Below are 25,490 nucleotides of genomic sequence, written 5' to 3'. Positions count from 1 at the left end.
CCCAAACTATTCTATGATTTGTATATGATGACTACAGGCAATCCCATATTTTCCTGTTTTTGGTGGGATTAATGCTGGTTTAACTCATTGATACAAATGAATGCCTTTGTTATGAGATCTTGAGTTACAAGTTTTGGTGCAAATATGTTTATCAGCACTGCTGCAAAGACCTGGTCTTTGCAATAGTTTGATTCTTATTTGCTTTTCACAGATAGGAAGTTTGGCCTGAAAGTGCAGAAGGCAGAAGCCACTGATATAATACTGAGCTTGACAAGAAGAAACCTGGACCACCACCTGCCCCTCACCCACTGCCTCTGGGTCCTGAGGGTTTGTGCTTCTAATGGTGAGTGCCAGGATTTTCCTCTTTTTCTCTGTGTGATAGCTGCCAGAGTTCTTCTTTAGTCATTTCAATGCAAAGAAACATTAGTCCTGATAAGGTTAGTGTCTGCATGCACCATTAATGTACAGAATCAGGTACAAAAGCCAGAACAACCACAGAAAAAGGGGCTCCTCTAGGGGCCTATGCAGCCTTTACAGTGCATTTCATCTACAGACTATGGAAATAAAAGTACTGTAGTGAAAAATATTCATGGCAATGATCTCCTATTCTAAAAAAAAGACAGTCAATTCTTTTGCTCTGAGATTTGGGTACTTTAAGTCTCTATGCAGCTCCCATTACCATAACAGCCAAATGTCTCACTACTGTTGATTGTATTGATCCTCAGAGCAGCTCCACAAGGAAGGAAAAATGGGTGGAGAAGCAGAGTGAGAGAAAAATCAGTGACACATTCAAGGTCCCCCAGGAAGCAGATATTAGATCCTGGTCTTCTGTCTAATATTCTCCCACCCGTGCACTCTCCCAGGTTTTCTTGGTTGGCAATGCCCTCATGTTAAATGATTCAGGCAATGGGATTTCCAGTATTCTCTCCTGGGATCATTAGAGATTCATACAGGCTTTCCCTGCTATGAAGCACTGAGCTTGTCAGCACAAATTTCCCTTTGCTCACTCTAACCCTTTCCTCTCCTTCTCCACATCCCTCACCCAGCATATAATTCTTGATGGCCATCCTGTCTGAGTCTAATATATGCATCCTGAGATTTAGCACTCCTGGCGCCCTGCCCTGCAGGTCCCTTCTCTATGTACAGGAGTTACTTTCATGCAATGGGCTTTCTCAGGCAAGCATCCAAACCTCAACACTCAACCCCTCTACCCATGATAAGCAGTATTTGAAAGGCTGAGTGTGGCTGAAAATGCAGCCAAGGCCAGAAGATGAAACGTGCCTTTATTTGGGTTTCACAGCTGCACAGTGACCCTGGGCTGCCTCCCACCTAAAATATGATCTACACACTTCCCAGCTCCCTGCTTCAGTGCACCTGCATTCCAGTTCAGCTGCAGTTTTTGCAGAGGTTTTAGGATGCACATTGCAGCCTGACCTCCTTTCTGTTAATGTCAGACCCCAGAACCCCAGCTCTGCACCTTTGCTGGAGCAAGTCTATTATTCTCCAGATACCTCCTGCACTCTCCAGATGTGCTTCCCCTCCATGAGTAACTTTGGCTTTGTGGACTCTGTGGCCCAGCTGGCAAGATGCAGGGGAAGTTAGGTGAAAGTCCATGTGGATGTGGTACCAAACTAGGGGATTACATGTTCCCAACCTTAAAAATTATGTTTATGGAGTGGAACTATAGGGAATTCAGAAGCATATTATACTCTGAGTGCTTAGGTACGAAAGCAAAAAAGATGAGTGCTTGTCTCATCTCATGAACCAGTTCTTCACTCTGAGTTGCTCCTTTCACTATAACCAGATGTGTCTGGCTGCCCATGTCCTGCTCTGGGGCAGGATGAATTCAAACAGCCTTGTCCACCACCCTGTCTCTAATGAATTACAGGCAAGTGTGAATGTAGTTGGCAAGCCTTGCAAAGCTTTCCATCACAGGAGAGCTTGGCAGGGACACGGTAGGATGAGAGGAGATGATGGGCCCTCTGGCAGCTCTCTGATGACCACTGGGAGATATCTACAAAACAGCCAAAACCCAGCAGTGGGAAGGCAGCCAGCTCCCCTGGCTGCTGTTGATTACTGATCCTTTCACCTTGGTCGCTTGCATTTAATATTTCAGGCCTGTTTTTTGTCCCTTCATTACACAGAGATGCTGTCTCATAGTAGGGAAGTCTTGCTAAACACCTAGTTTATGCATCAGGCATTTTTGGAATTGATTGTAAAATTTATCTATGAAAGTTCTTAGTGTGTTAAGAAGCAAAGGATTAAAGGGAAAATTGGCCTAGATGAAATTAAGCTGCATTCAGAAGCACCCCTGCCCCCAAAACTCACTCCGATCCTGCTGAATAATAACAGAGAAAGAAAACTCTGCCCTCCAAGACCCTATGAAATGAAGTGTCCTCATGGAGTTGCATGTAGAAAATGTGGGATGAATTTGTCATTTTTCTGGGAGAAGACCTTATTTAATTACAATTTGTTGTCTGGAGAGTACAATATCTACAGGAAAAGGGGCTTTGGGGAACTTGAGAAAGAGCTGCAGGACTTCTTTTTCACCTGATCTTGGCTCTGGTTGCGTCCACAGACAGCTTTATGCTTCACTTTCTGTGTTTGTAAGGTGACCTCTGGAGTCCAGATGGGAGCCCAGAGAGTTCACAGCCTCAGGGGCAGCTACTCCCTTCCCCACATCTCCTCTAAAACACATTAACAGACTGCCTGCTTCAGAGCTGACTGCTTTTTTCTTTTATTGCCTTAGTTACCACAGGAACTATGCTTGGCATCAATGGAGCCATGGAGCTGCTTTTCAAAGTCATCACTCCCTACAGCAAGAGACACGTCAGGACGGTCAGGTAGGCAGTAGCCCCAGGGAACTCATCTTTCCAGGACAGCAAGAAATAAAATTTTGGTTCCACTTGAAGAGGCATAGAAATCAGAAATGTATGCAGTTTCCACTCACTTTAAATCTGCAGGGTTTTTTAAGAGGCAGAAATAGTTCCCTGAAGGACACATTAATGCCATGATTCATCATATGATTCATGCTGGTGGCCATTTGTTTGTAGTGTACCCTATACAGGGATGGCAATTTGATTGCAAGGTGTCTTCCTTTGTTCCCCAGCCATGACTGGGTTTTGAGAAGCTTGTGCTGGCAGCAGAAAAATCGCTCCCATTTACCCCTTAGCAAGAACCTCCTGCCACCACCAGCCTTGGAGGCAGGTACAGTGGAATCGTGGCAGTACTTGCCTCATCCTCCTTTTCCAGACAGTCATGATGATATGCAAGTCATCATGATATTTTTGAAGTATGACAGTTCTTACTAGTATTAATCTGCATCTGATTTTAAGCCCATCCCACATATTTCAAATAGTTCTTTTCTGAAGACAGCAAGTCCATTTTATATCTCAATCTTAATGCCAAATGACCACTTCTTCAGATGCCTTTCAAGGCAAACTTCGTAATGTGGAAAACACTGCAGGAGGACACATTTCTGTGACTTGCTCTTTAAAAACAGAAGGAAGAATTTACTGCTGTGAGCTGTGCCCTCACAATCCCATTTGCTTAAGCAACACAGAACCTGCCAGTTCTCCTGCTGAGACATGCAGTGGTTTGCGGAGCACACTCTACTTCCTCATGCACATCCCAGCAAGGACATGGCAGCATTCAGTTGGCTTTGGCTTCTGCATGGACCTGACATGGGTGAGGTCCATGGCTGGTGACCACTGAGGAAGCAGTTCCAGGCTGAGCATCATGTGTAGGTGAGAGGGATGGACAGACACGGCACAACAGTTTGGCCACTGCTTACTTAGTTGTGGTTGAAGTGGAGGCCAGTCATTCTGGGTGAGGGTACCAGTAAATAATGTCCATCCTGATGCTGCCACCAAAGACTGATACTAGCTCTCCCAGTATCACCAGTTACACAATACATTGCATGGGAAGGAATTTGAATTGCAACTGCCTTGTTGATGGGAGCCAACTCACTTTTAGCCTATGCTTTTGGCTTTCTAGTACAGTGCTAAGCACCTGGAACTGCTTCACAACTTCCATTCTCTCTTAGAGTACCTGAGACTCCTCTACGTGGTCTGTCCAAAAGTGTGATACCAGAATGTTTCCAACAGAGAGGAACTCAAAGAATATTATTGCTACAGTATTATTTCTAGGATATCTGAGCATCCTTCAACATTCCCCTAAGACCTCATGTTATAATTTTGAGATTTAGGGAGCCTGGAGAACTGCTTTGTGTATGACAGGGGTGCCCAGGATGAGTTAGACCCAGAGCTGGGCTTGAATTCTGAGGCAGCCAAAAATGACTGATGGGTCCAAGCCCATGCTTAACTAAGCAAATTCCACTCAATTCCCTGGTTTCTTTCCTATGGAAGTGTTGGCTATGATTAGAATAGTGTTAGTTCTACTTCTATGGTAGCCTTATAGGTCAGGATCTAAGTGTGTAATAGGACTTTTGCTTGTATCAGTTCCCTGTTAAGCAACAGGACTGGCTGCATAAAGGTTTTTAAAATAAATTTTGTGCAAAAGTGCTTTTTTCCATTTGATGTTTCCTCTGGGGAAAGTGAAAAACTTGGTATCTGTCACACATTTCTAGCCTGGCTTTTTGTTGAAATTCATTTGGAGATGCAGTGAGTGCTGAGGGTTGCTGTAATGTAGGCTGCAAAGTAGTCTAGAATACTCACTTATAAGAAGAAAGAGAAAGAAACAGCCTTCAGAGAAACACATTGCTTTTGTTTTCAATTATTCTGGATTGTCAATATGCAATATTAAGCTTTTTCTTCCTTTTATCTGATATACAAGAATTGTTTTAAACTCTTCAGTGGACCTTTTTTCCATTCGGGACACAGAGACACATGAGAAGAGCAAACTCAAAATTATTCTCAGTAAAACCTCAGGTTTATTGCTAATAAGCCTTTTTATTTATTACTGAAAAGCTTTTATTTTCCCTTTGAAAAAAGGTATCTCATACATTAATTGTTGTCTACCTGAGCTTGTCATTGCTAGTTCAGTTTCCTATTTATCTTTTTATTTCCTAAAATATTTGTGCTTTTCTTAAAACATATTTGTATGAGTGTGCAATCAGAGCATAAAATCTTTCTGTGACCTAGCTCACAGAAAAGGTGATTTGGCTCCCACTTACACGTGGTCTAATGAACAAGAACTGTAAATCAGCTGAAGCCTGGTGGCCACTCAGCTGGCCTGGCCAAGGTTCAGAGCTGGGCCTTTTGTTTCGTAACTGGGGGCGCCCGAGAAGGTCAATGGCAGAGTGGAGACAGTCTGTTTCACATCAGAAGAACAACACAAACCTGTTTTGTTTTGATTCACACTTGCAACCCAGTTCACAACACCAATTTCTTACTATTCAGTAGAAATTGTTCTTGCTTGCAGTCCATTTGGGAGCACTGCTCTCACTGGGGAAAGTGACTCCAGGAGATTTTGACAAGCATTTAGGTCTTGAGACTAGAAGTATAGACTGTAGGGTGGGCTACAGGTCTTCTTTCCCAGTTTTAGGAAATGCCTCAGATAGCTATGCTATGAAAATCCCAAGCATCTTTATAGTTCATCAGAAATTGAGGTGGGTACATGTGAAATTGTCCTTCTATGTTTTGAGTTGCTCTAGCCATATATTTGTGAAGTGACTGGGGTAGGGAGCTTATAGGTGGGTTTTCTGAGATTGGGAGAAAGGATAAAAAGAGTCATGTGCTTTGTCTAGCCCAGCACATGCTCCTGGCAATCTGACACTGGTGCAGATCTTCCCATAGTTGCTGTGGCTGTGCTGAAATCTGGAGTGGGGTATTTTGGTGTAGTTGCTCACAAAAACATCTGCGTCTTTTTTGGTATTAGTATGGAACTCGTAGAGAACACTAGTCTATAACCTGCCTACAGAGGAAAACTCCAGTGTCGTCCCTGAAGTCCTCTGAGCCTTGCTTTGTATTTGCTCTTGATACCTTCTCTCCACTTCATAACTATGTACCACCATGGTTTGCCTTTCTGCTGGGAAGGAACAGCTGGCAACTGTGGGAGCTGAGATTACCCTTGCTCTCTGATCAGCTGCCAGGAATGCAGCATTGAAAATGCGCCACTTCTCTTGTGGGTACACTCGTGTTCCCCTGTTCTGGGCAGCAGTAGGACCAAGGTCACTTTAAGAATCTGCCCTGGAGAGTGCCCTGTGAGAGCTATTTATTTAGCCAGCTAAGATGTGGAAACTAGATACAGAGTTCTATTTATTTTTCCCAGTGGCAAAGCTCTGGGTTATTTAGAAATAGTCTCCCCATGCTCCAATTGACCTTCTCTGGGTATATGCCAAGTATCTCTGATTCCCCTGGGACTGTGACTCATGGACTTTATGGGCTTTAGTTAGGCATTTGAGGTCTTCAGGTTGCTGGTGCCATAATTGTAGATCTTTCCAGAACTACCCATATCTGAGGTAAAAGCTACATGGAAAAAAACCACAAAACTCTCTGAGGTATAGAGATCTCTTGAGTTAACCACCATGAAATCCAAGTGAGTCAGAGACTCAAGGCTGCCTTGCCCGTCTCTCATGATGCTGTGCTGCGGAAAAGGTTTTCTGATACCTTTTACAGGGACAGTTTAAAATAAAACCAGATGATGTTCTGTTTCAGCTCTGTTTATGTCAGTAGCTGGGATATCTGATATGAGTGTGTGTGGGACGCTCAAATCTTCACTCCATCAACACCTTCTCTAATGTAGCATCTCTGATGCCCCACACAGTGCAATGGTCACTGCTCTTTTCACCTTTCATCTTAATTACTCCCCATTTGTTCCATAGCTTCTACCCTTCTGCTTTCCAGTGTCCCTTTCAACACTGTTGCTTGTTTTCCCAGCTTACTTGTTCTGAGAGATATTTGGATGTGTTGTAGGATGTGGAATGCGACAGTGGAAGAAGTTTGTCCTCTAGTCAACCAGGATCTGGGTCTCTTCCATATGGGTCTCCAGGTTGTCAAGTGTTAGGTATCCTCATCAATGGCTTTGGAGGCTGTGTGTTTGTGCCTACGTGATGTGCAGGCTCTTCTAGGACTCCTCAAGTTGAAGATAAAGTATCAAAGTGGCTGAAAATAAAGAACCAGGTTTTATTCTCCTTTCATACGAGGAAGACCTGTGCTTTAGAAAATGGCAAATGGTGGGATGACAAGTGTCTGCGTCGTTCCCTCCATTATGTTTCCTTTTTCTTCTGTTAAAAGATTGGTGGGCAGTTTTATTAAAGCAATTTGAAGAGTCTTTTAAAATGTCTTTATTTCTCAAAGCTCTATGAGTACATCTATTTATCATACTGAGCAGAGTGGCTCATGGTAATTGTTCACATAAACCTTGTATGAGAGATTGCAACAAGAGTGAGTATTTGTCAGAAATAAAAACTCTTTCTGTGAGTATTCACAATACTTGGCTTTCTACACTGGGCTGTTCCAGTAAAGTTTGACTACTTAATTAAAAGTGGAAAGTGAATAAAAAAGGTCTGGGAATGGCGCCAAATTAATTCACTAGAAAATGTGATATGCAGAAATTATCTGCCTTTGCTCATGTCCAGTATTAACCACTTCTGACATTTGATCACAATTCTTCTTATGTTTGGTGCTTATTGGATAGTCCCAGCTCCTCAGAGGCTTGCTGATAATCTCCCTTTTCATTAAAGGGAGGAAATCCTTCGGTGTAACTCTATTCCACCTGAGGTGGATATCTGGATTCCTCACATACTAAAGGGAAAAAGAAGCAAATTCTCTTCACCTGTGGCAAGTGTTTGCCTCCAGAAAGTGGGGTGTCTTAAAAGTGTTTATTTCTCTGTGAAGTGGAGGATGAGTCTGGAGTGGGCAACTTGGAAGTAGCATGATGGGTATTCAAGCCTGGGTCAGGCAGATGGTTGCTGAGAGAGATTCAGAAAATGGTGTCCTCTCCAACTGGTGTCAGGGCTCAAAACCCAGGAGGAAGGAGAATATCACAAGTTGTGCATCTTTTCTTTGCTGATAAACGGTCAGGAGTGATTTGAGGTGGGGAATGACTCGTGAATTTGAAACGTGCAAGAATAATGATGGCACGGTTGCTATGGTCTTGAAGTGATTCCTGTACCACATACTTCTGTCACAGGGTGAGCTGAAAGGAAGATTTTTACTGGAGTATAGAAAGCAGAACTCATGCAAATGAAGAGAGAAATATCAGGGTGATCAGGAGAGCACATCTAAAGCTAAAAGCCATATTTAATCAGATATTATGCCAGATTGACCAAGGAGAATACAAATATCCTGGAAATTATGAAGATACAAGTTAACAGGCTGTATGTAGCTTCAAATTAGGCTTTGAATAAAGGAACATATATATTGCTCTGCTTTTTTAGAACACTTTTTTGCATACAACTGGGATTCTGTTTTCTCATCTTGAAACTGGTGCTTTTGAAGCAAGATAAAATCTAAGTGTTGAGCCCACAGTGTTGAAAAGTGTCCAAGGTGCCACATCAACAAATGCTTGTACAAGTGACCTCCTGTGACCTTAAAACCGACAGAAGAAACCAGAATGACAGTGGCTATGTCTGGTTTAGACAGAGAGAGGAGACGTGTCGTGGGGATGACCCCAACACTAGACTTATCTCTTCTGTTAAGAATGATGGAGAGGCACATGGAAGAGATCCAACCACAAATGTACTCTAAACCCCAGAGCAGGCAGTTAGATTTTCCCTATCCTTAATCCTGAATAACTTCTTGCTGGTAGACCACCATGTACGTTTACTACAATTCCATCCCCTGGACTGGGCTAAAGTTTTAGCTGCTCTCTGCTAAAAAAGAATATGCAACATATCTGGCCATTGCCAGACAGTATTTTGAGAAAGAGAAGAAACTCAATGTACTGACATGGTGATTGGTTCCTTTGCAACCTGATATGGAAGCTGCTGTGATGGGTTCTTTGTTTATTTGGCAATGGCTCCTGATAGAAGATCAAAAGTAGATAATTCTTAATGCCTCTTGTTAGTCTGTGTTTTGCCATTAATCATGTTGAGCAGTCTGGATATTTAATTGGAAAGTAACACATGATTCTATTGGAATGTGGTCAGAATTAATCAATGCTTTGAGAATAAGCAGATACTATTTAGTTCACTTGATCCCTGTAGAAAATTTACAGGAAGGGCCAAAATATTTCTGTTGAGCTATGTCACAACTAAATGACATGCTTTTCATCTGGCCTTGGTCTCATAGGATTTATCCTAGAATTCCTGCTAAATAAAACTAGTAAATACCGTGCTGAACAAGATGATTCCAGCAACAAAAGAAAGTGGGTTGTCTGGAAAATTTTTTTATAAAAAAGTGTCTCTTCAACTTGACTAAAATCTCAGATAACATGAAGCAGGGATGGTTGCGTCACTAAGATAGGTAAATAAACCCTACTGTGCAAATTTAATGCAATGAGCCATTGTAATAGAAGAAATTATCTTGGAGCCAAAGGTGTCCCAGTTTCATGCAGTTCCTTCTCTTCTGTTCTTTTTACGGTCTATGTGATTTCTCTCAAAGAATGACCTGTTCTAATATTAATAATAAGTTACAAAATCTCATTTCAGACTGATGCTATCTCAGTGCTGCTTTGCAGAACAAATAGAGTTGCATTTCAGAATTACATTTTACTGGCATTGTACTGCTAATAGCAGTAGATGGGAGAAATTGGAAAATTAAGAGGTAGAGGCAAGGAAAAAAGAGATGCTTTCACGTTAGATTTGAAAATAGATGAAGAATTGATGAGGCAGAGAGGAATACCATCCACCAAGGTTATTCCACAGGTCTGGACAAACAAGTGGCACACAGAAATCCTGGTGCCATCTCTTGGTAGCCTTTGGTATGGGAAGTTTTACCACAGATGTACCTGCCTATGTGGCATGAAAAAATTGGTGAATGAGCATTATATAAAGAGAAATCCACTTCTAAACTTAACTTGATATGTCATGGAAAGGGGGGAACTCATTTAGTAAGACTATTATTTTGAAAGAGATGTTTGCTTTTTTCTTTTAGTTACAGCTTATGTTTTACATCTATTTCAGGTCACAGTTTGAAAGAGAAACAATGCTTTCAACTGAAGGCCTTTCTTTGCCTGCCCATTATTTCTTCCCCTTTGGTGAGCTAGTGGGTTATATTTGGAAGGATGGTATGAGGGCAAGTCGCTGCTGTTCTCAAGTTCGTGACTTTTCACACCCAGTGGCTATGGCAGATGCAGTTCATGGCTGACCTCACATCATGGCTTTGGGTATGTCTACACTGCAGGCAGCTCTGAGTTTGTTGGGGGGGAGATTCTCTCTGCCTGAGCTTTAATCTACTTCATTGTGCTAACAACTGCTAAGGTTTGCAGCAGGGCCCCCAGTGTGGACTACCCAAGCATCTTAGGACATATTATCCACTCTGGGAGTATTATTCATGTTGCTGTATCTGTCTCAGTCTCGGTCTTTGTTCTAGATTAAAGCTAACACTTGAGTGCCTCACTGCATTGCAATGTCACTGCCTTTTAGAACCTCTCTGAGGGGTATATCCCACATAGCCCTGGAAATTACTGTCAGTCGCACCCAAATGGGAAGTGTGACTTGATTTCATACATCAGTTGCATCTCTGAGTGTTTCTCATAGTTAAATGAATTATTAATGTTAATAATGTTTTTTTGCAGCTGGATATGATAGTCCCCCATAGAAGGTTAACTCAAGACTAAATGCAGCACAGGAAGAACAGAGTGGAATTAATTAAAATTTAAAGAAATTAAAAGAGAGTTAGAAGGATTACAAAATATTTCATAATTTATGAAGAAATCAAGGGTTTGGCATGCCTTCTGGAAGCTGGAGGGGTATCTGTGGGATGAGGAGTGTGTAAGCTGCTTCTGATCTGGAGGCGTAGAGAGAAGTTTTGCACCGGTGGTGGTGGGGCTATAAAAGTAAAGCAGGCAAAAAGTATGATGGTAGGAGACAAAAGATCTTTCATGTCTGAAATGCTAGTCTGAGACATGGTGTGTTACTGTGGGCAAGTCACCTGAGATCAGACTTTTCATATGCTCAGTGCATACACCTAAACCCTCACATTTCTCATATTTCTTAGCCTTACTAAGGGTAGTGAGGGTACAGTCAGTTCTGTCTGAGGCATTCAGTAAGGACAGAGATAGACAGAAAGGGAAATGAGAAAGGGGAGAGAAAAGCAGTAGTGAATTTGTGAGAGGTTTTATGCTCAGGCAGGATGCAGTTGAAGTGGCCTGTGGAGTGAATGTGGAGCTGGCAGAGTGAGGAGAGGATTGAGCAACATGGTTATGTGACCTTGTAAACATGTTTGAGGTGGATGTTAAGTGCCAAGGCTTTCAAGAAGCATCAGCCCAGCAGCCCTGGAGGACTGGCAGAAAGGTATTTCTAGCAAAGTCTATCTGAATGTGCTTGGAGAGGTGATGAACAGGTGCCCAACCTTCCTGTTTGCCTGCATTTGTTTTCCTGTATCAAGGAGACAATGAAAGAATCCCCCCTTGGAAATCATTGAGTTGGGTAATGACGTGAATCTCTGATAGAGGCCAGAGAGCGAGCAGATAAAGCTGAGGGCACTCACTTGAGTGTCAGCACGTGTGAGAGCCCAGGAATCTCTTCTCCTCTGGCTTTCACTTGGTTTATTGCCATTTCTCCTCCCACCCAGAAGCCTGTTCCCCTTATGAAGGGGGCAGAAAGCAGCTATGAAATCCTCCTCAGAAAAGCTTTTGGTCCGAAAGTAGACAAGGAAAATTTGGAAAAAAACAATGAAAGGAAACAGTAGTGCAGAGCTTCTACAACAGCACTTTGTACCATGCTGTCCCTACAAGGAAAGCAGCCCTAAGAATTTCCTGTGATTGCTGAGGCTTTTTTCCATCTCCACCAGTGCTGGCAACGCTGGCAGGTGGAGTGTAAGCCAGTCTCTAGAACTATCAGTGGTTTTAAAGCACAGCAGTGATTAGACCTGCCCTGAGCAGAGTTAAATGACACAGTGTCAAAGCCCTTAGCAACAGCCTTTCTGCAGTAGGATTCCCCGTCCTGATAGCACTGTTGGAGCCACACCAGCTGTAGCAGCAGCAGGGTAGCTGGTTTTAGAGATACAGAGACAACACAAGAGACTCATTTCCAACGGGAGAGAGAGAGATCTCCAAAGCCTTCACAGTCTTTCAGGCTCTTTTGAGTAGGTATCAAACACTGATTATAGAGAATAAAAGAGATAAAATAAATACTAGAGTATTTACCAAGTGCAGATGAAATGAGTTTTTGGGGAGAGGAGGTTTTGTAACAGCAGTGCCACAAGGCTCTGCTGCACAGGGCTCTGGCTCACTAACACTGGCAGGGCTCTTCTCGATCTCTTTATCTGCAGGGCAACACTTGGAATGGCAGCAATGCCAGTAAAATCTGTAAATAAACCCAGAGTTGAGCTGCTGTGAGATGTGTTTGGAGACAGGGCTTGGAACGTGAAGGAGAGAACCTGAAAACTTGAGGAAGTGACTGGTGAGGAAGAACAGGGCTGCTGATTCCCAATATGGCTGCAGCTCTGGGCCTGGGAATGGAAACTCCCCCTGAAGTGTAAACCTTGGAAAGGTCATGCCTCTGAGACAGAGATTTTGCTGTCAGGCTCAGCAAAAGCCAGATTATTGCAGAACACAAAAGAGACAACCATCCCATATCTTTGGCACATCTACTCCATGTGTTTCTTCCCATCCTGTGTTAAAGGGATCCAGTCTGGACGTTGTGTGGACCATAGGGCATACATTGCAATGGCACAACAGTTCTCACTGTCTACTCAAAAGCTTAATTTCCTCCTTATTTTTCACTGTTGCTTTAAATCACACATATCTGTGGTTATTCCAGCTTCCACCACCTTCCAGATTTTACTGTGCAGAAAAAAACAAGGGCACGTGGCAGAAACATCCAAGTAATGCTCAGAATTTTTACTGTGTTTTAATTATTTATCCCTATTACTTCATTCCTGTATATACAAATGAAGTTCTCCCAGCCTTGGCTTTGATATTGTCTGTTTTCAGATCCCAGAATTTGGCTTGAATATATCAGATGGAAACTTTCCAATGGAAGGAGAGAGGAAAACAAACCCCTAACTTTTATTACTTAAGCTTCTGCAAATTACTGCTTCAAAAAGCCCCTGCAGTTATGCCAGTGTGACATTGCAGCTTTCAAACAGCAAATATCAAGAGAATTTGACCCAGTACTTGCTGCATTGTGACATTTATTGACTTTCGCTTCCTTTTAAATCCTCTGGCTAAATGTTTTGAAGAACAGGCACCAGCACTAAGATGTGGCCAGATTATTGCTTAATAAGGAATTATACATGTGCAACTGAACAAATTCATAAGTCTGTGGCTGGCTGGATCAGCCACAGCAGCCAGATGCTGCTTTACAACCAGCCTTACACTCTCCATGGTGGTGTAGTGACCTGTGTTGCAACTGAGAGTGGTGTGTCCAAATCTCCTTGCTTGAAAATGTGGGGATGAAAGCCAAGGCTGTGTTTTGGCTTCCCCTGGCATTGCAGTCTTCCTGCATCCTCACAAAGTCTGAATGTATCCTGCATGTTGAACCTCAGTCACCAGCTGGGCAAAGTGCTGTGTTGAAGGCAACATGGGTGATCTAGCATATAGAGCTATTTCTCTGACTCTTGTGCATACTGGTGAAATAAATAAACATCTCATTATTTCTCAGGACCCTGCCTATGCCATTCCCATTTCTGTCTTATATATGCTGTTGTTCTTTGAAATGCTAGATATCTTGAGGTGCTGTGGTTGCAGAGAGAGCCTCATTTCTGACCTGCAGTCTGCAGGTTTCCTTTCCTGCAGTAAGATGTCCTACTTCTGCCTGAGCTGTGGATATGAGGACAGGACAAGGACATATTCACAGCGGGTGTTGGGATGGTGGTGCCTCTGCTGCTGTTGGAGGTGGTGGTTCAGCCTGCTTGCAGGGATAGCTTCTGCAGAAGATGCATCCTCCTTTGCAGCATCTATCTCGTTTTGTGTGAATCTGATCACACATCCTCAGACGACTCTGTTGCCTTCCCTATGGCAGCCTGGAGGTCTTATGTCCAGAAAGCTGCTGCAGGGCAGTGTGAAAACTGTCTGCTTTCCACACCTTGGCTCTTTTTCCTGCAGAGATATATCTCAATATATATTACACAATGCAGCAGTATCCCCATTCCCCCCTCATCTCCCCAGAAACCACAGAATTGCAGAGGGAATTGAAGAGCAAGATGGCTTTTTCCTGCTAAACCTTTATTGAAAATCCCAGGGAAATTAATAAGCTTTTCTCCCTGCTCTGCAATTGCAACATTTATTTTCCCAAAGACTTCATGCTTACTATATTTTCCTGTGGCAAAACTAGTCACTACTGTACCTTTCTAACGCCATTCTTCATGTGTTTTGCAACCTTCTGTTTCAACAACACATGGTGGGTAAAATGGGCATTTGTTTAGCATAAAAGACAGATTAAAAACTGGCTGTTGCTATTGACTGAAGGGACTCAGGTGAGACCTAAGTTTTCTGAAAGAATGTTGAGATTTTCAGAGATATTTAGGTGTGCGAAGATGAAAGGGAATGTAACCATAACAGAAAACCTCTCAGCAGGTTAATGGATTAACTTGTACTGTTAAAAGGCAGTTCTGACCTCAGTATACAAAAGAGCTTTGAAAAATCCTGCTGAGTGCTACCTGCACGTTTAGACATAAAAATGCCTTTTAAATTCATATCAAGATGCCTATTGTGAATCTGTAAGAGAATGTTGCTTTGCATTTCTCAAGCATGTTTATGCATTGTTCTCAATTTGAGACTGATTTAATAGTACCAATTAAGCTCAGTATTGTGTGCACACATGGCATACAAATGAATACTCCAGTATTTACAAGCATCTTCCGCCCAATTCACACTCAATTCCCTGTTGAAAGGCTATGTATGTATGTGTTGAGGGAGCACAATCATTAGAAAGGTTGAAAAGTGGGAATAGACGGAAACCAGGAAAAAAATTGTTGACAGAGTCTGCATATTTTCTTCTGTATATTTTGTTGAAATTCAACTTGCATATGAGCTTTTCAGGCAGCTCTAACTCTGAACACCATCCTTTGGGATTTAGGTAAGAGTAATATATAGAAACTGCCTGACCTGTGTGCATAACAGGGGAAATGATGTTTACCTCTTTGGGAAGCACATGGGGATTGATAAATGTGTTGCATGCAAGAAGATTAATTGCACTGATATCTTTTTGCACTTGCTCCCTGCTGCAGATGGGGGTGTAACACTGCTGTCAGAACTGCAGCTGATGGGCAAAGAACTGCTCCCACATTCAAACCACGGCCTTTGTACCACAGGCTGTAGCTGCACACTCACCGAGAGCAGGGCTGAGTGGGGCTGTAGGGTTATGTTATGACATTATTGCCAGTTCACAGCCACCCAAGTTGAACCTTGTCACGCAGCACGGGGAGAACAATTCCAGCAGCTACACTTGCATGACGCAGCTTCTTGCTCTGGCATATTAAAAAAAAACATCTTCCCTAGAGATTTTAAACTTCGAGTTTCTTTGGCTGGACTTTATGGATGTGCTTCATCTGAATAGGACCAGGGGGGAAGCGAAGTGCGATATAAACACAAACTGATGGATCTATTTCTAGAGCCTTGTAATATGGAAACGGTACCATTAGATTAAAAAGAACAAACACAGTTTTTCATCTTGTGTTCAATATAAGTCATTCCTTCTTTTATTCTGAAACATCTGACTTTTGCTTAAAGAAAAGTCTGACACACAAGTCAGCCTTCTTTCTTGGAAGAGATCAAGGAAGATGGTGCTTTCTCAGTCCTTCAGCTTCATATTTCATGTACTTTTCAAGTTTCTTCTACTGTACACATTTTTTAAATTAGCTTCTCTGAAAGATGTTTATTTCTTTGGTTAGAAAGACAAACCAAACAAAAAACCTCAAACAAAACAAACCTCAAAATTCTAAGCAGAGAAGCTGTAGGAATGGCTGCTTTCTTTCCATCCGTTGCAGCAGCCCTGCAGAAAAGGTGGCTGTTTCAAACACCTCTGCTTCACAGCTCAAGAACACCTTTCATTACAAAGTGCTTTTTAAAGATGTTGTACCCTGAGATTACTGCTGCCTTAGAGAGGGTTTGTACTAACTAGTAGTCAAGGAGAACTACAGCTCTTAGCCTTGATTACTTTGAAACCAGCCTCCCTTTTATGCTCTCAAATAGCTCTGGGCACAAGCAGTGACATGTTAGATACCTCACTGCCTGGACTGTCAGTAACAGAAGCTGCCCTTAAGTATTTCGCTGCCAATAACTGATAGTATCCATAAAATAAAAATCTTGCAGAGGTTTGCAAGCAATGCGGTATATGTGCAGGGTTATTTTCTGGCATCATAAACTCCTGGGTACCTCCAAGCTCTACCTTCCCTTTATAGTTCACCATCACAGACTCCCCAATGGCAAAGCACCTGCAGTTCAATTATTCTTAATGAAAGAAGTCACAGTTGCCCTGCTGAGATTTGAGCCCAGGGTTCCCTGGTATGTCACCAAAAAGTGCCACTTGACTTCATCATGCCCTAAGTAGGGTATATGTGTTGTGTCCCTTTCCCTGCCCTTACTCTGGGTGTACACAGCATTCAGAAAATTTGAAGCTGAACAAAGTGGGGCTGGGTCTCTTCCCCCATGCTTGGAGTACGTGCTCTCCCGTGAGCACAACATTCATGTCAATCCTGTGGTCTCCAGAGCAAAAGCTGCTGGGAATGGAGAACTGATGAGCTACAGAAAAAATTACAGCTAAGGAGTGAGCCAACAGACCACCAGGCTCTTTCTGAACTGAGTAGTAACTGGGTTGGGAGTGGAACACAGCTGCCCAGGGAAACAAAGGGGATTTAACCTCATTCACTGACACACTTTAACTGCATATGAGGTGATCTGTAGAGCTCTGCTGGTGCTTGTTAGCAGATGTGGCCTTGAGTGTCCTCACCACTCTTAATCAATCAAGAATAGCATTCAGCCCCTTTCCCAGTTCCCCTACATGTTTCCCTTGGGTGGGAGACCTGGATTCTCACACTGTCAACCTGGAACTGCCTGGGTGATGAATTGTTTAAGAATCCTGTCTGATTTTGATCCTTCCAGCCCCTTCATCTTGACGTGAATGACAAGCTGTCACAGCCTGCCTCAGCCATATTGGTGACATCTGACCTTAGAGAGGGAGCTGACATAATCTTCTGAGGTATAGCTTCTGCCTGGGGAGGCAGTGCCAGCTCTGCACTGTGCTGTAAGAAATGCCTGGGCATTTTTTTGGCAAGGATTTGAATGTATTTCATGTTCTTTGTTCTTCTGTGTTACTATGAAGCTAATTTAATTTAGAGCTGTAAAGAATAGGTTGACTTTTTAGGATAAAACTGTCTCTCCTTCTGTATTTTTTGTACCCAAGAGAAAGAAGGATACTTGTAAGGATGCCTGGAGGATAAGCCTGGAGTCACTCTTCTTTCTAGGAGGCAGAGATGAAAGAGGCTGGAAAGTTATACCTTTTCACTGATTTTAACCTAGCAGGCTCCAGGGCAGGCAGCAAAGTTTGGAAGATGCTACATTGAAGGCTTTGAACTGAACCTGGGAACTGACAGATGCTGGTCACTGGACTTGAAGAATCCAGTAGAAGGAGTGTGTGATTTTTATTCCCTTTCCTTCAGCATTACACTGAAAGCACATCTGTGTACAACAGCTGGATTTCTGAACTCCACCTGTTGGCAGTGTGTGGGACATTGCAGACTGAAAGCAAACTGCCTTTAGTGTAAGTTTTAATGCCTAGCTAACAAGCTGGAATTAAAGTGGGCATGGTGATGGGTGGTTTTGTATAAGTCCTAGACTAGCAGTGCCATGAAGATGCTGGCAGCATAAGCAGCTTTTGCCCACCCGTATTTCTAAGACTTGTGAAGCTGCTGGTTTTAAGTCTTTAAAACAAATCACTGTGCAAGTGCCTGCGTATTTAAGATCTGCATTTCTGGGCCATGAGGGAAATGACCATTCAAGGCATCTGCCTCAGATGAGATCTGCTTTCTGGTAGGATTTATAAAGCACCCATTGCCGTGGTGCCTACGTGTTATTTCTAAATGTCTCTCAGTTGTTGAACGTGAATGTCAAATTTAGAGCGAGTGGCTCTGTGACTGTATAAACTCTGGTAGTTAAGTACAAGTCCCATGGGGTTGGAGGTAAAGTGCAGCCAGATAATGTGCACACTCAAGGACACTTAATTCCTCCCAGAGACAGGGGCTGTGGAAGCTTGGGGGCTTTAAGCCTGTAAGCTGTGATGCCTTGAGCCCTGATTCAGGGTTCCACTGTGCTAGATGCTGTACAAATATAAATTGCAGGGTCCCTGCCCCATGTTTCTTTTGGAATAAATAAACATGACAGCAACAAGTAAGTATATGTGAAATAGCAGGTTGAAGGGCAAAAGAAGCTGAGTACCATACATTACATTTCTGTAAAAATAGTGGTCTGTGTCTTTATCATCCAGGTGTGATTGCTTTAAGGAATTAGATCAGGCATCAGGCTGAAGAGGTATTTAACGAAGCACCAAGTCATTAGCTTTCATTCAATAATTTGAAGAGGGTGTTCTGTGTTTTAGCATGTAGAAGACACAATTTTGCAGGAGAAGGAAGGATGATTCAATTACTTGGGGACTGATCTGTAGAGCCCTTTTGGTTCATTTCTTTGTTCAGTTTTTGGCACTTCTGTTCCCTATCCATAGATCCAAGCTAGTCCTGAACATGGGAGCACCCTGTGTCCTATGAATCTTAAAATCCTTTCATGTAGTCAACCATGCATTTCTTCTGTAGTGAGGTTTTTCATTTTCAGGAGTCCTTCTTTTATCTTCAAGAGAGACAGAAACAGAGGCACATCATTGTCCATCATACTGCCTTGTGCTACATCCTGTGAGCTGAGATTGGGGAGCAGAAGAAAACCAAACAGATTCTGGTTTTCAGGCTCCTCTGTCTGCAGTGATTTCCAGCAGAAAATGTCCTGGCAGCTCGGATCCAACAGGGTGACCTAGGCATAGGACTCCTTTGTCTAGGCTTTTTAACAGCCTGGTTTTACTGGCTAATCCAATTGTGCTTTGGCTTGGGACATGGAGTTTTTCTTTGTTGTTGCTGCTGGTTCCTAAGCACAGGATCTGGAAGTTGCATTTGTCTATCTGTCTGCTAGTTGTACTCCTGCCCAGATATCCAAGCTGCTGACTTGGAAACACTTCAAAGATTTCCATTCTTCAGAGTGACTGTCTCGACTGCTACTACAGGGAGTTTTTAATGTTTTCTGATTATGGAGCAGCATTTATTATTATGCCTTATAAGACAGAGTAACTTTATTTATACATAATTCTTTTTTTTTTTTTTTTTATAATATATAAGTGAGTCTCCTTTGAGACATAGGACTTGACAAAACAGCTTAGATTTTGCTAACCTATTACCACAGAAAATCAGAGGAAGACATCTGGACAGATTTGGCAGGTTTTTTAATGATTTAATCCCCCCCATCCCCTCTGTCTCCCCTCCATTCCTTCTCGAGACAAATGCAGAGATTTGCACTGGGCATGCTATCAAATTCTCTGGTCTGGCATATGGCTCATCAAGTCATCTTTCTTGTGCTCTTAAACTTTTCCTCGTGTTCCCATCTTCCCCCCACCCCATCCTTGCTCTTGTGCACAATTTATGAACTCCTTTCTCTGTCTTCCTGTCCCAGGCTTACTCATCTCATTATATCTTCTGATGCCAGCAAAGATGCTGCTGGTTTGCCATATGGTGCTAAGGGGTGCTGATATTATTACAAACACCATTTGCCTGGTTTGCTCTAAACCTATTAATGCTTCAATGGTCTTGCTGCTTCTTTCAGTGTAAACCTATTTTTCATCCTCTCCTATGACTTACTATTTGTTTCCCATATGGTGTTTTGTATGTTTGAATTAATTCAGCATCAACAGTAGGTAATAATCTGGGGATACTTGCTGACAGCTGGCTTAATGTGTAACTGACAATGCTGATTGAAAGTCCAAACTTAAAACAAATGCAGGTAGCTAAGTCTCTACACAGTGTAGGTACAAACTCCTTTCCCAGGATAATTATGAATGCTAAGAATTTGCGTAAGTTTAAAAGTTTCCAGGCAAATATTTGGAAGAAAAACCAACTAAGACCTAAAACCTCTCCCAGAGGTACCATTGCTAGTTTATGGTATCACTGGACTGTGACTTGCTGGAGTTTGAGTCTGTTCTGCAAGTTCTAGCACTGTGGTCTTGTACACATATCATTTCTGCTGTGGTCTTGTACACAAGACCTCCTCGGTCACTGTTGGCCACAGGACACTGGACTGTTTAGACTTTCAGCTTAAGCTGGTGCAGCTGCTGTTTTCTGGGCTATCTAATTAACTTTGCACTTGGAATTCCTGTTTCTTATTTCACTGCCATTATATCTATGGTTAAAATGTAGGGATATAGAACTACAGTCATTCCTGGGTCACTTTTTTCAGACCCTTTCCTCATTGGCAATGGGGCCTAGCAGTCTCATTATAAGTAATCCAGACTGTCTTTTCAAAGTCATTAGGTTGTTTGTCCCATTGTTGCCAAGAGGATATTTCAGACCTTCATTTTCCAGTGCTTAAAACCCATCCTTTCATTTCCAGTTGAAAGTATTCATGGCCATTTTATATCCATTCGTCCTTATGCCAAATTTGTTCTTCAGCCTATGTCTCCTCTCTGTCTTCCTCAGTGTTTACTTCTCCACCACCCACTGTGTCTGTGGAGGAAAATCCAGTTGTCTCTTGACTATAATTTTGCTAAGGTGACTAAACTGCGATCTTTAAACTTCCTCATGAGTTACATCTCCGTTACCACAATGATTTCCTTGGCACATTTCTGCACGGTTCCTTCTGAGTGCTGCACACAGCTGCTCAGGCGAAGCCTTGTATGAGAACATTCATGCTTCTCCTTCTCCACTGGCAGTGGCTGTCCTGAGACCTGATCTGTTCTTTTCATGGTTGTCACCCTTCTGGTCATGCTTGTCCTCATCCTTTAATGGGCTCATATATCCAGGTTGTCCTTCTACCCATTTCCAAATTATGAGCCCCCTGCTCATAACAGTAATTCTTATTAAACCCTAAATGCTTAACCTTGCACTTTGACTATTACATTTCATCACATTTCTATTGCTTCAGAATTCAAGAACATCTTGTTACTCCTGAAAGATATTCTGAACTCCCTGCTATTGGCAGCAGCTCCTGACTTCACACGGTCAGCAGATTTTGTTAGTATACTCTGACTTTTTGTGCCAAGGTCATTAATGAAAAGATGAAATAAGATCAGTCTCAAAAGATCCTTGAGGACTTCCACACATAACTTCCCTCTAGACTAATAATTCCTCTTTCAGCACAACTCCTGTCATTGCCTCTTTAACCAGTTCCTTGCCCATGTTGTAATTCTTACACTAAGAATGTTCTCCAGCTGGCCTAACAATTTTCACTGTGGCACCATATCAAATGCTTTATTGAAGTACAGATAAATTAGATCTACCACATCTCCCTTGTCTAGAAAAAAATATGTTATCTTATCAGAGAAAGATACCAAGTTAGGCAGGCTTGATCTACTCTTTATAAGTCTATTTTATCCCTTAAATCTGTTTTATCTGTTTTGCAGTTTACCCTAATGACTTTTATTTTTTCTTTTAAAATCTGTTCTAAAGCAATGCATATCACTGAGGTCAGCCTATTGGGTCTGCACTTATGACTAACAGTAGAGCAGGTGCTGTAGGACCTGCAGAATGCTTCATCCTGCCTATGCCAAACCCCTTGTGATGGATTGCAGTACCTGAAGAGATGAAACATGCCAGTGTGGTTCTGCTTTATTTTATTGCAGTACTATGTACAGGCATGGTCTGATAGGAGGATGTGTTTAAGCTGTTAGCTTGGGATGTGGGAAATCCATTTAGCTGCAGCTGCAGGTCTGTAATGTCACTTCAGAAGCAGATGGTGATCATGAAAATTTCTGTTTCTGTGGAGAGGTGATGGGCAACATCACCTTTAATTTTTTAAATTTTTTTTCAGGACATGCCTGAATTTTCCACCCCACAGACCCTCTACGTGGATTTACTTACATTTTTATGATAGTTTTGGGTTTCTCAGCTTTACAAGTTGCACACCTGTTCTACCAGGTCACATCAAACCCACGAGTAGCTCTTATCCCTTGACTTAGAGTAGATCAGCTCCTTCAAAGCCCAGAGAAAAGAAGTGACCAGGAGTGCTTAAGGCCATTGAAGGATCAACTTTGGTATGGCCAGGAAGAGTTTAGGTCTTCTGGGGCAAGTGTGGTGAGGAACTGGGGAAACTTTGGACTCAAAGATAGTAGGAATTGGAGATTACACTGTCTGAGAACATGGCCTGGGAGTTCTAAGATCCTCTAAGGATGAATGAAGTTGTCTGTATACAGTGTGATTCACAGACCACCCCAAAAGTATTGGAGGATCCAGATTTGCTGATTTATTGGCTGATGGGAGGATTCCTGGCAGTGTTGACTTTATGACAGTGGTGGAGCTCTACTGAAACTCTTAGCAATGCTCATAAGCACATGCAAAATAAAGCAGATGCCTAGAGGAAATACTGAGAAGTCTTCTGCTCTGAGCAAGAGATACTCTGGTCTTCCTTCGTTGCTCTGATGTTCTGCCATGTGAATGAGACATCACATTAAGCCTGTAAAATGTAGGTATGTTAATGCAGCCTCTTTTTACAAGACACATACTGGAGTGTGAGCTTTGGGAGATGGTCTAGGTGGAATTTTAACTTGCTTTGAATTGTTTATTTTGTCCCAGACTTTAAACTGAGTATCTCTTTTCTGAGCAAGCTGAATAGTTGGTGGATGACAGTATTCCTCCCATTAGCTGAATGATTACTGTTTAGGTGGAGCTGAAGAAGCAGTGAAAGTATGACTCTCCTTCCACTGGTGAGATTTTTAGCTACTGATTTCCTATTCTGTCTGTATTTATGTGCATTTCCTTTGCAGTTTGTAAAGCTGTTGTTGAACTCTGACAGATTCATAATGAAAGAATGACTTTAGATAGAGATGTTGACCCAACATCAGCAACAACCAGCTCTCTTGAATCTTTTAGTCTCAGCTGCTGTTAGTACACACAGTGAACAGCAGCTTGATGACAAAAAATATTTATTTATTTGCTGCAGAATGATAATTGGCTCAGTATGGAAGTTAATATGATTTTATTTGGGGATTGGTTTGTAAAGAGATTACATTTTAAGGAATCCTTGGGCATGGAGGTTTTTGTAGCTGTATTTATTTAATCGGCTCTGGGCACTTGAAACTTCACAGCAGTAAGCCAGGTTAGAACACAGATCCTCTTGCTCCAGCAGAACATGACTGGAAAAGAAAGTTTTTCTGTGGTGATATTGGGATGGAGATTTTACCACATGAGGAAGGAACTTGCCTCCAGATGTTTGGAGCAATGATATCTCAGTTCAGCTTTTCAAACTGAAATGTTAATGACCAGCTCCCAAACAAACCAGTGCTGTGCTGGCTCAGGCAGGTTAATTTGCTTACCTGTACATTGAAATGACACAGAAAGTGTGTGGGCCCCTTGACATACCCCTGCAATCAAAGACATTTTTTCAATTAAAAGAAATTCAATTTTGTTTTCAGTTAAAGCTAGGAGGGAGGACAGGGTGAAGCTTGTTTTGGGAAAATAGAAAAAGGAGTGGGATTTGGCTGGAAACACTGACATTGATATCCCAGCTTGATATAAAAGTTATCATCTGCTGATGCACTTGTTCTAGAGTGGGCACGTGCTGAGTCTCTGGTACAAAGAAAAAGCTTTGGGGCAGTAGTTTAAAGACTTGTTAGATTACTCTGGATGTGTGGGTGTTGCTTTAAATTTTAATGGTCATTACAAATCAGCACTACAGTAAAGCTGGAGGGCTAATGGTCTTTTAGAATAACTGAGTCAGCTCCAGAGACTGGATACTGTATTGGTGTAAAACATTGCAGTTCTGTCAAAGTCCATCATAAGCTGTTGGCTTAGACCATCTGGGAAGCCTGGCCCAGAAGACTGTGAAGATGAAGGTTACAAAAATTATCGAATAAATTGACATTATTTCTCTATCTCTCTTCTTTCCCCAGGGCAGCCACTGGGGCTCTGGCAGCTCTACTGAAATCAAGTAAGCTTTTTTCTTCATATTCTTTCTGACTTTCTGTGCTGTGCTGCTAGACAGAATGATCCTGTTGAACTACATTCTCCCTTGGTATTCCCTCTTCCCTCAGTCCCAAAGAGAAATACAAAGGAAAGAGACAGTAGTCCAGTAGTTTCCTATGTGAGTTATGATTCCTGGAGCTCCAGCTCTGTGGGAGATGGTACCCTATGTGCCAGGGAGCAATCTGACAAGGCAGCCAGACCAGACCTTATTGTGAGTATTTAGGAAGCAGTGGTTGTCCGGGGCATGGTACAGTGGGAGAAATGGGCAACTTCTCCAGCCAGTGAAAAACCCTTATTGCTCTGATCCAGCATCACAGGAGAGTGGGGCCAGGACCTCTCTGTCCTGTGGTGCTGTTGTACCACTGTACTTGCCCAGTTACAACGATGTGGGCAGAGACTTGGAAAACTTCTGTTGTCCAAAACAGATAACCTTATTCTCCCTTGTAAGTTTGTCAGGTCTGACAATGTGCAGGCAGGGCAGAGAGATGGTGACTGCTGGGGTACAGCCCTGCTGTGAGAGGCTGTGCTTAACATTTGCACCAGCTGGTCGGGGGTGTTGCAGACCTTGACCGAGTCAGGTGACTAAGTCATTTTGTGACACCCTTCCCAGTTAGTTGCTGTTTCCATGGAAAGGGAGAAAAGGACACAAACAACAGCAGTATTCTTTGGTTGCAAATGGTAAACTGATTTTAGGGTAACACATCATCTATTTTCAGCTGATTTTTTTTAAAGCAGTGGGACTGGAATTTGGGAAATGGTTCTGATACTGTGCAACCAAATAGAACACTACAGACCACCAGTCAGCCTGAACTGTGTATTTGGATGCTTTCTGCAGTCTGATACTGAGTGGCCAAGAAAATGTCTTTTAGTTTTCTCCTTGTTCAGTGGTTCAGGACATGAGAAGCTCCAGGCTTTTGGAATAGACTGCTCTGGTATCTGCATACAAATGAGCAAGTTGTGTCTTTTGGGAGGTGTGGGTCAGGAGATGTGAGAAATAGCTCTGGTTCTTTGAGCTAAATTCACCATGCTTGGAAAAGCAGTGAATTCTTTTTCAGGATTGCCCCAGGACAGTTGCTTAGTCACAATTAACTTATTTGTGGCCATGACCTTAGAGCATTTGGATGGTGCAGGGTTTCTTGGAAAGTTAAAAGTCAAATCTGGTGAATGCTATAGCACTTGAAAATTGCTTATGAAAAAAGGGGATAGAGTTGTATACAGCAAAGCTGAGAAGCTCTTTTTAGTATATTTTAGATGGCACACAAAGTGAAGGAGAAG

General features: G+C 42.4%; 1 protein-coding gene across 1 annotated transcript in view; it reads left to right on the top strand.

The window, feature by feature from the left end:
- AGBL1 (AGBL carboxypeptidase 1) overlaps positions 1–25,490 on the top strand; it is a 269,940-nt gene that overhangs the window by 21,901 nt on the left and 222,549 nt on the right. The window contains exons 4-6 of the mRNA XM_051796685.1: positions 212–343; positions 2,750–2,843; positions 24,143–24,180. Coding sequence (XP_051652645.1) covers positions 212–343; positions 2,750–2,843; positions 24,143–24,180 — 264 coding nt within the window. The remainder of the gene's footprint in view (positions 1–211; positions 344–2,749; positions 2,844–24,142; positions 24,181–25,490) is intronic.

Source organism: Manacus candei, unplaced genomic scaffold, assembly GCF_025592945.1.
Source record: "Manacus candei isolate 608988 ecotype Guabito, Panama unplaced genomic scaffold, ASM2559294v1 h1tg000046l, whole genome shotgun sequence".
Lineage (NCBI taxonomy): Eukaryota > Metazoa > Chordata > Aves > Passeriformes > Pipridae > Manacus > Manacus candei.
The sequence above is the reverse complement of the archived record's forward strand: the minus strand, read 5'-3'. Positions and strand labels throughout refer to the sequence as shown.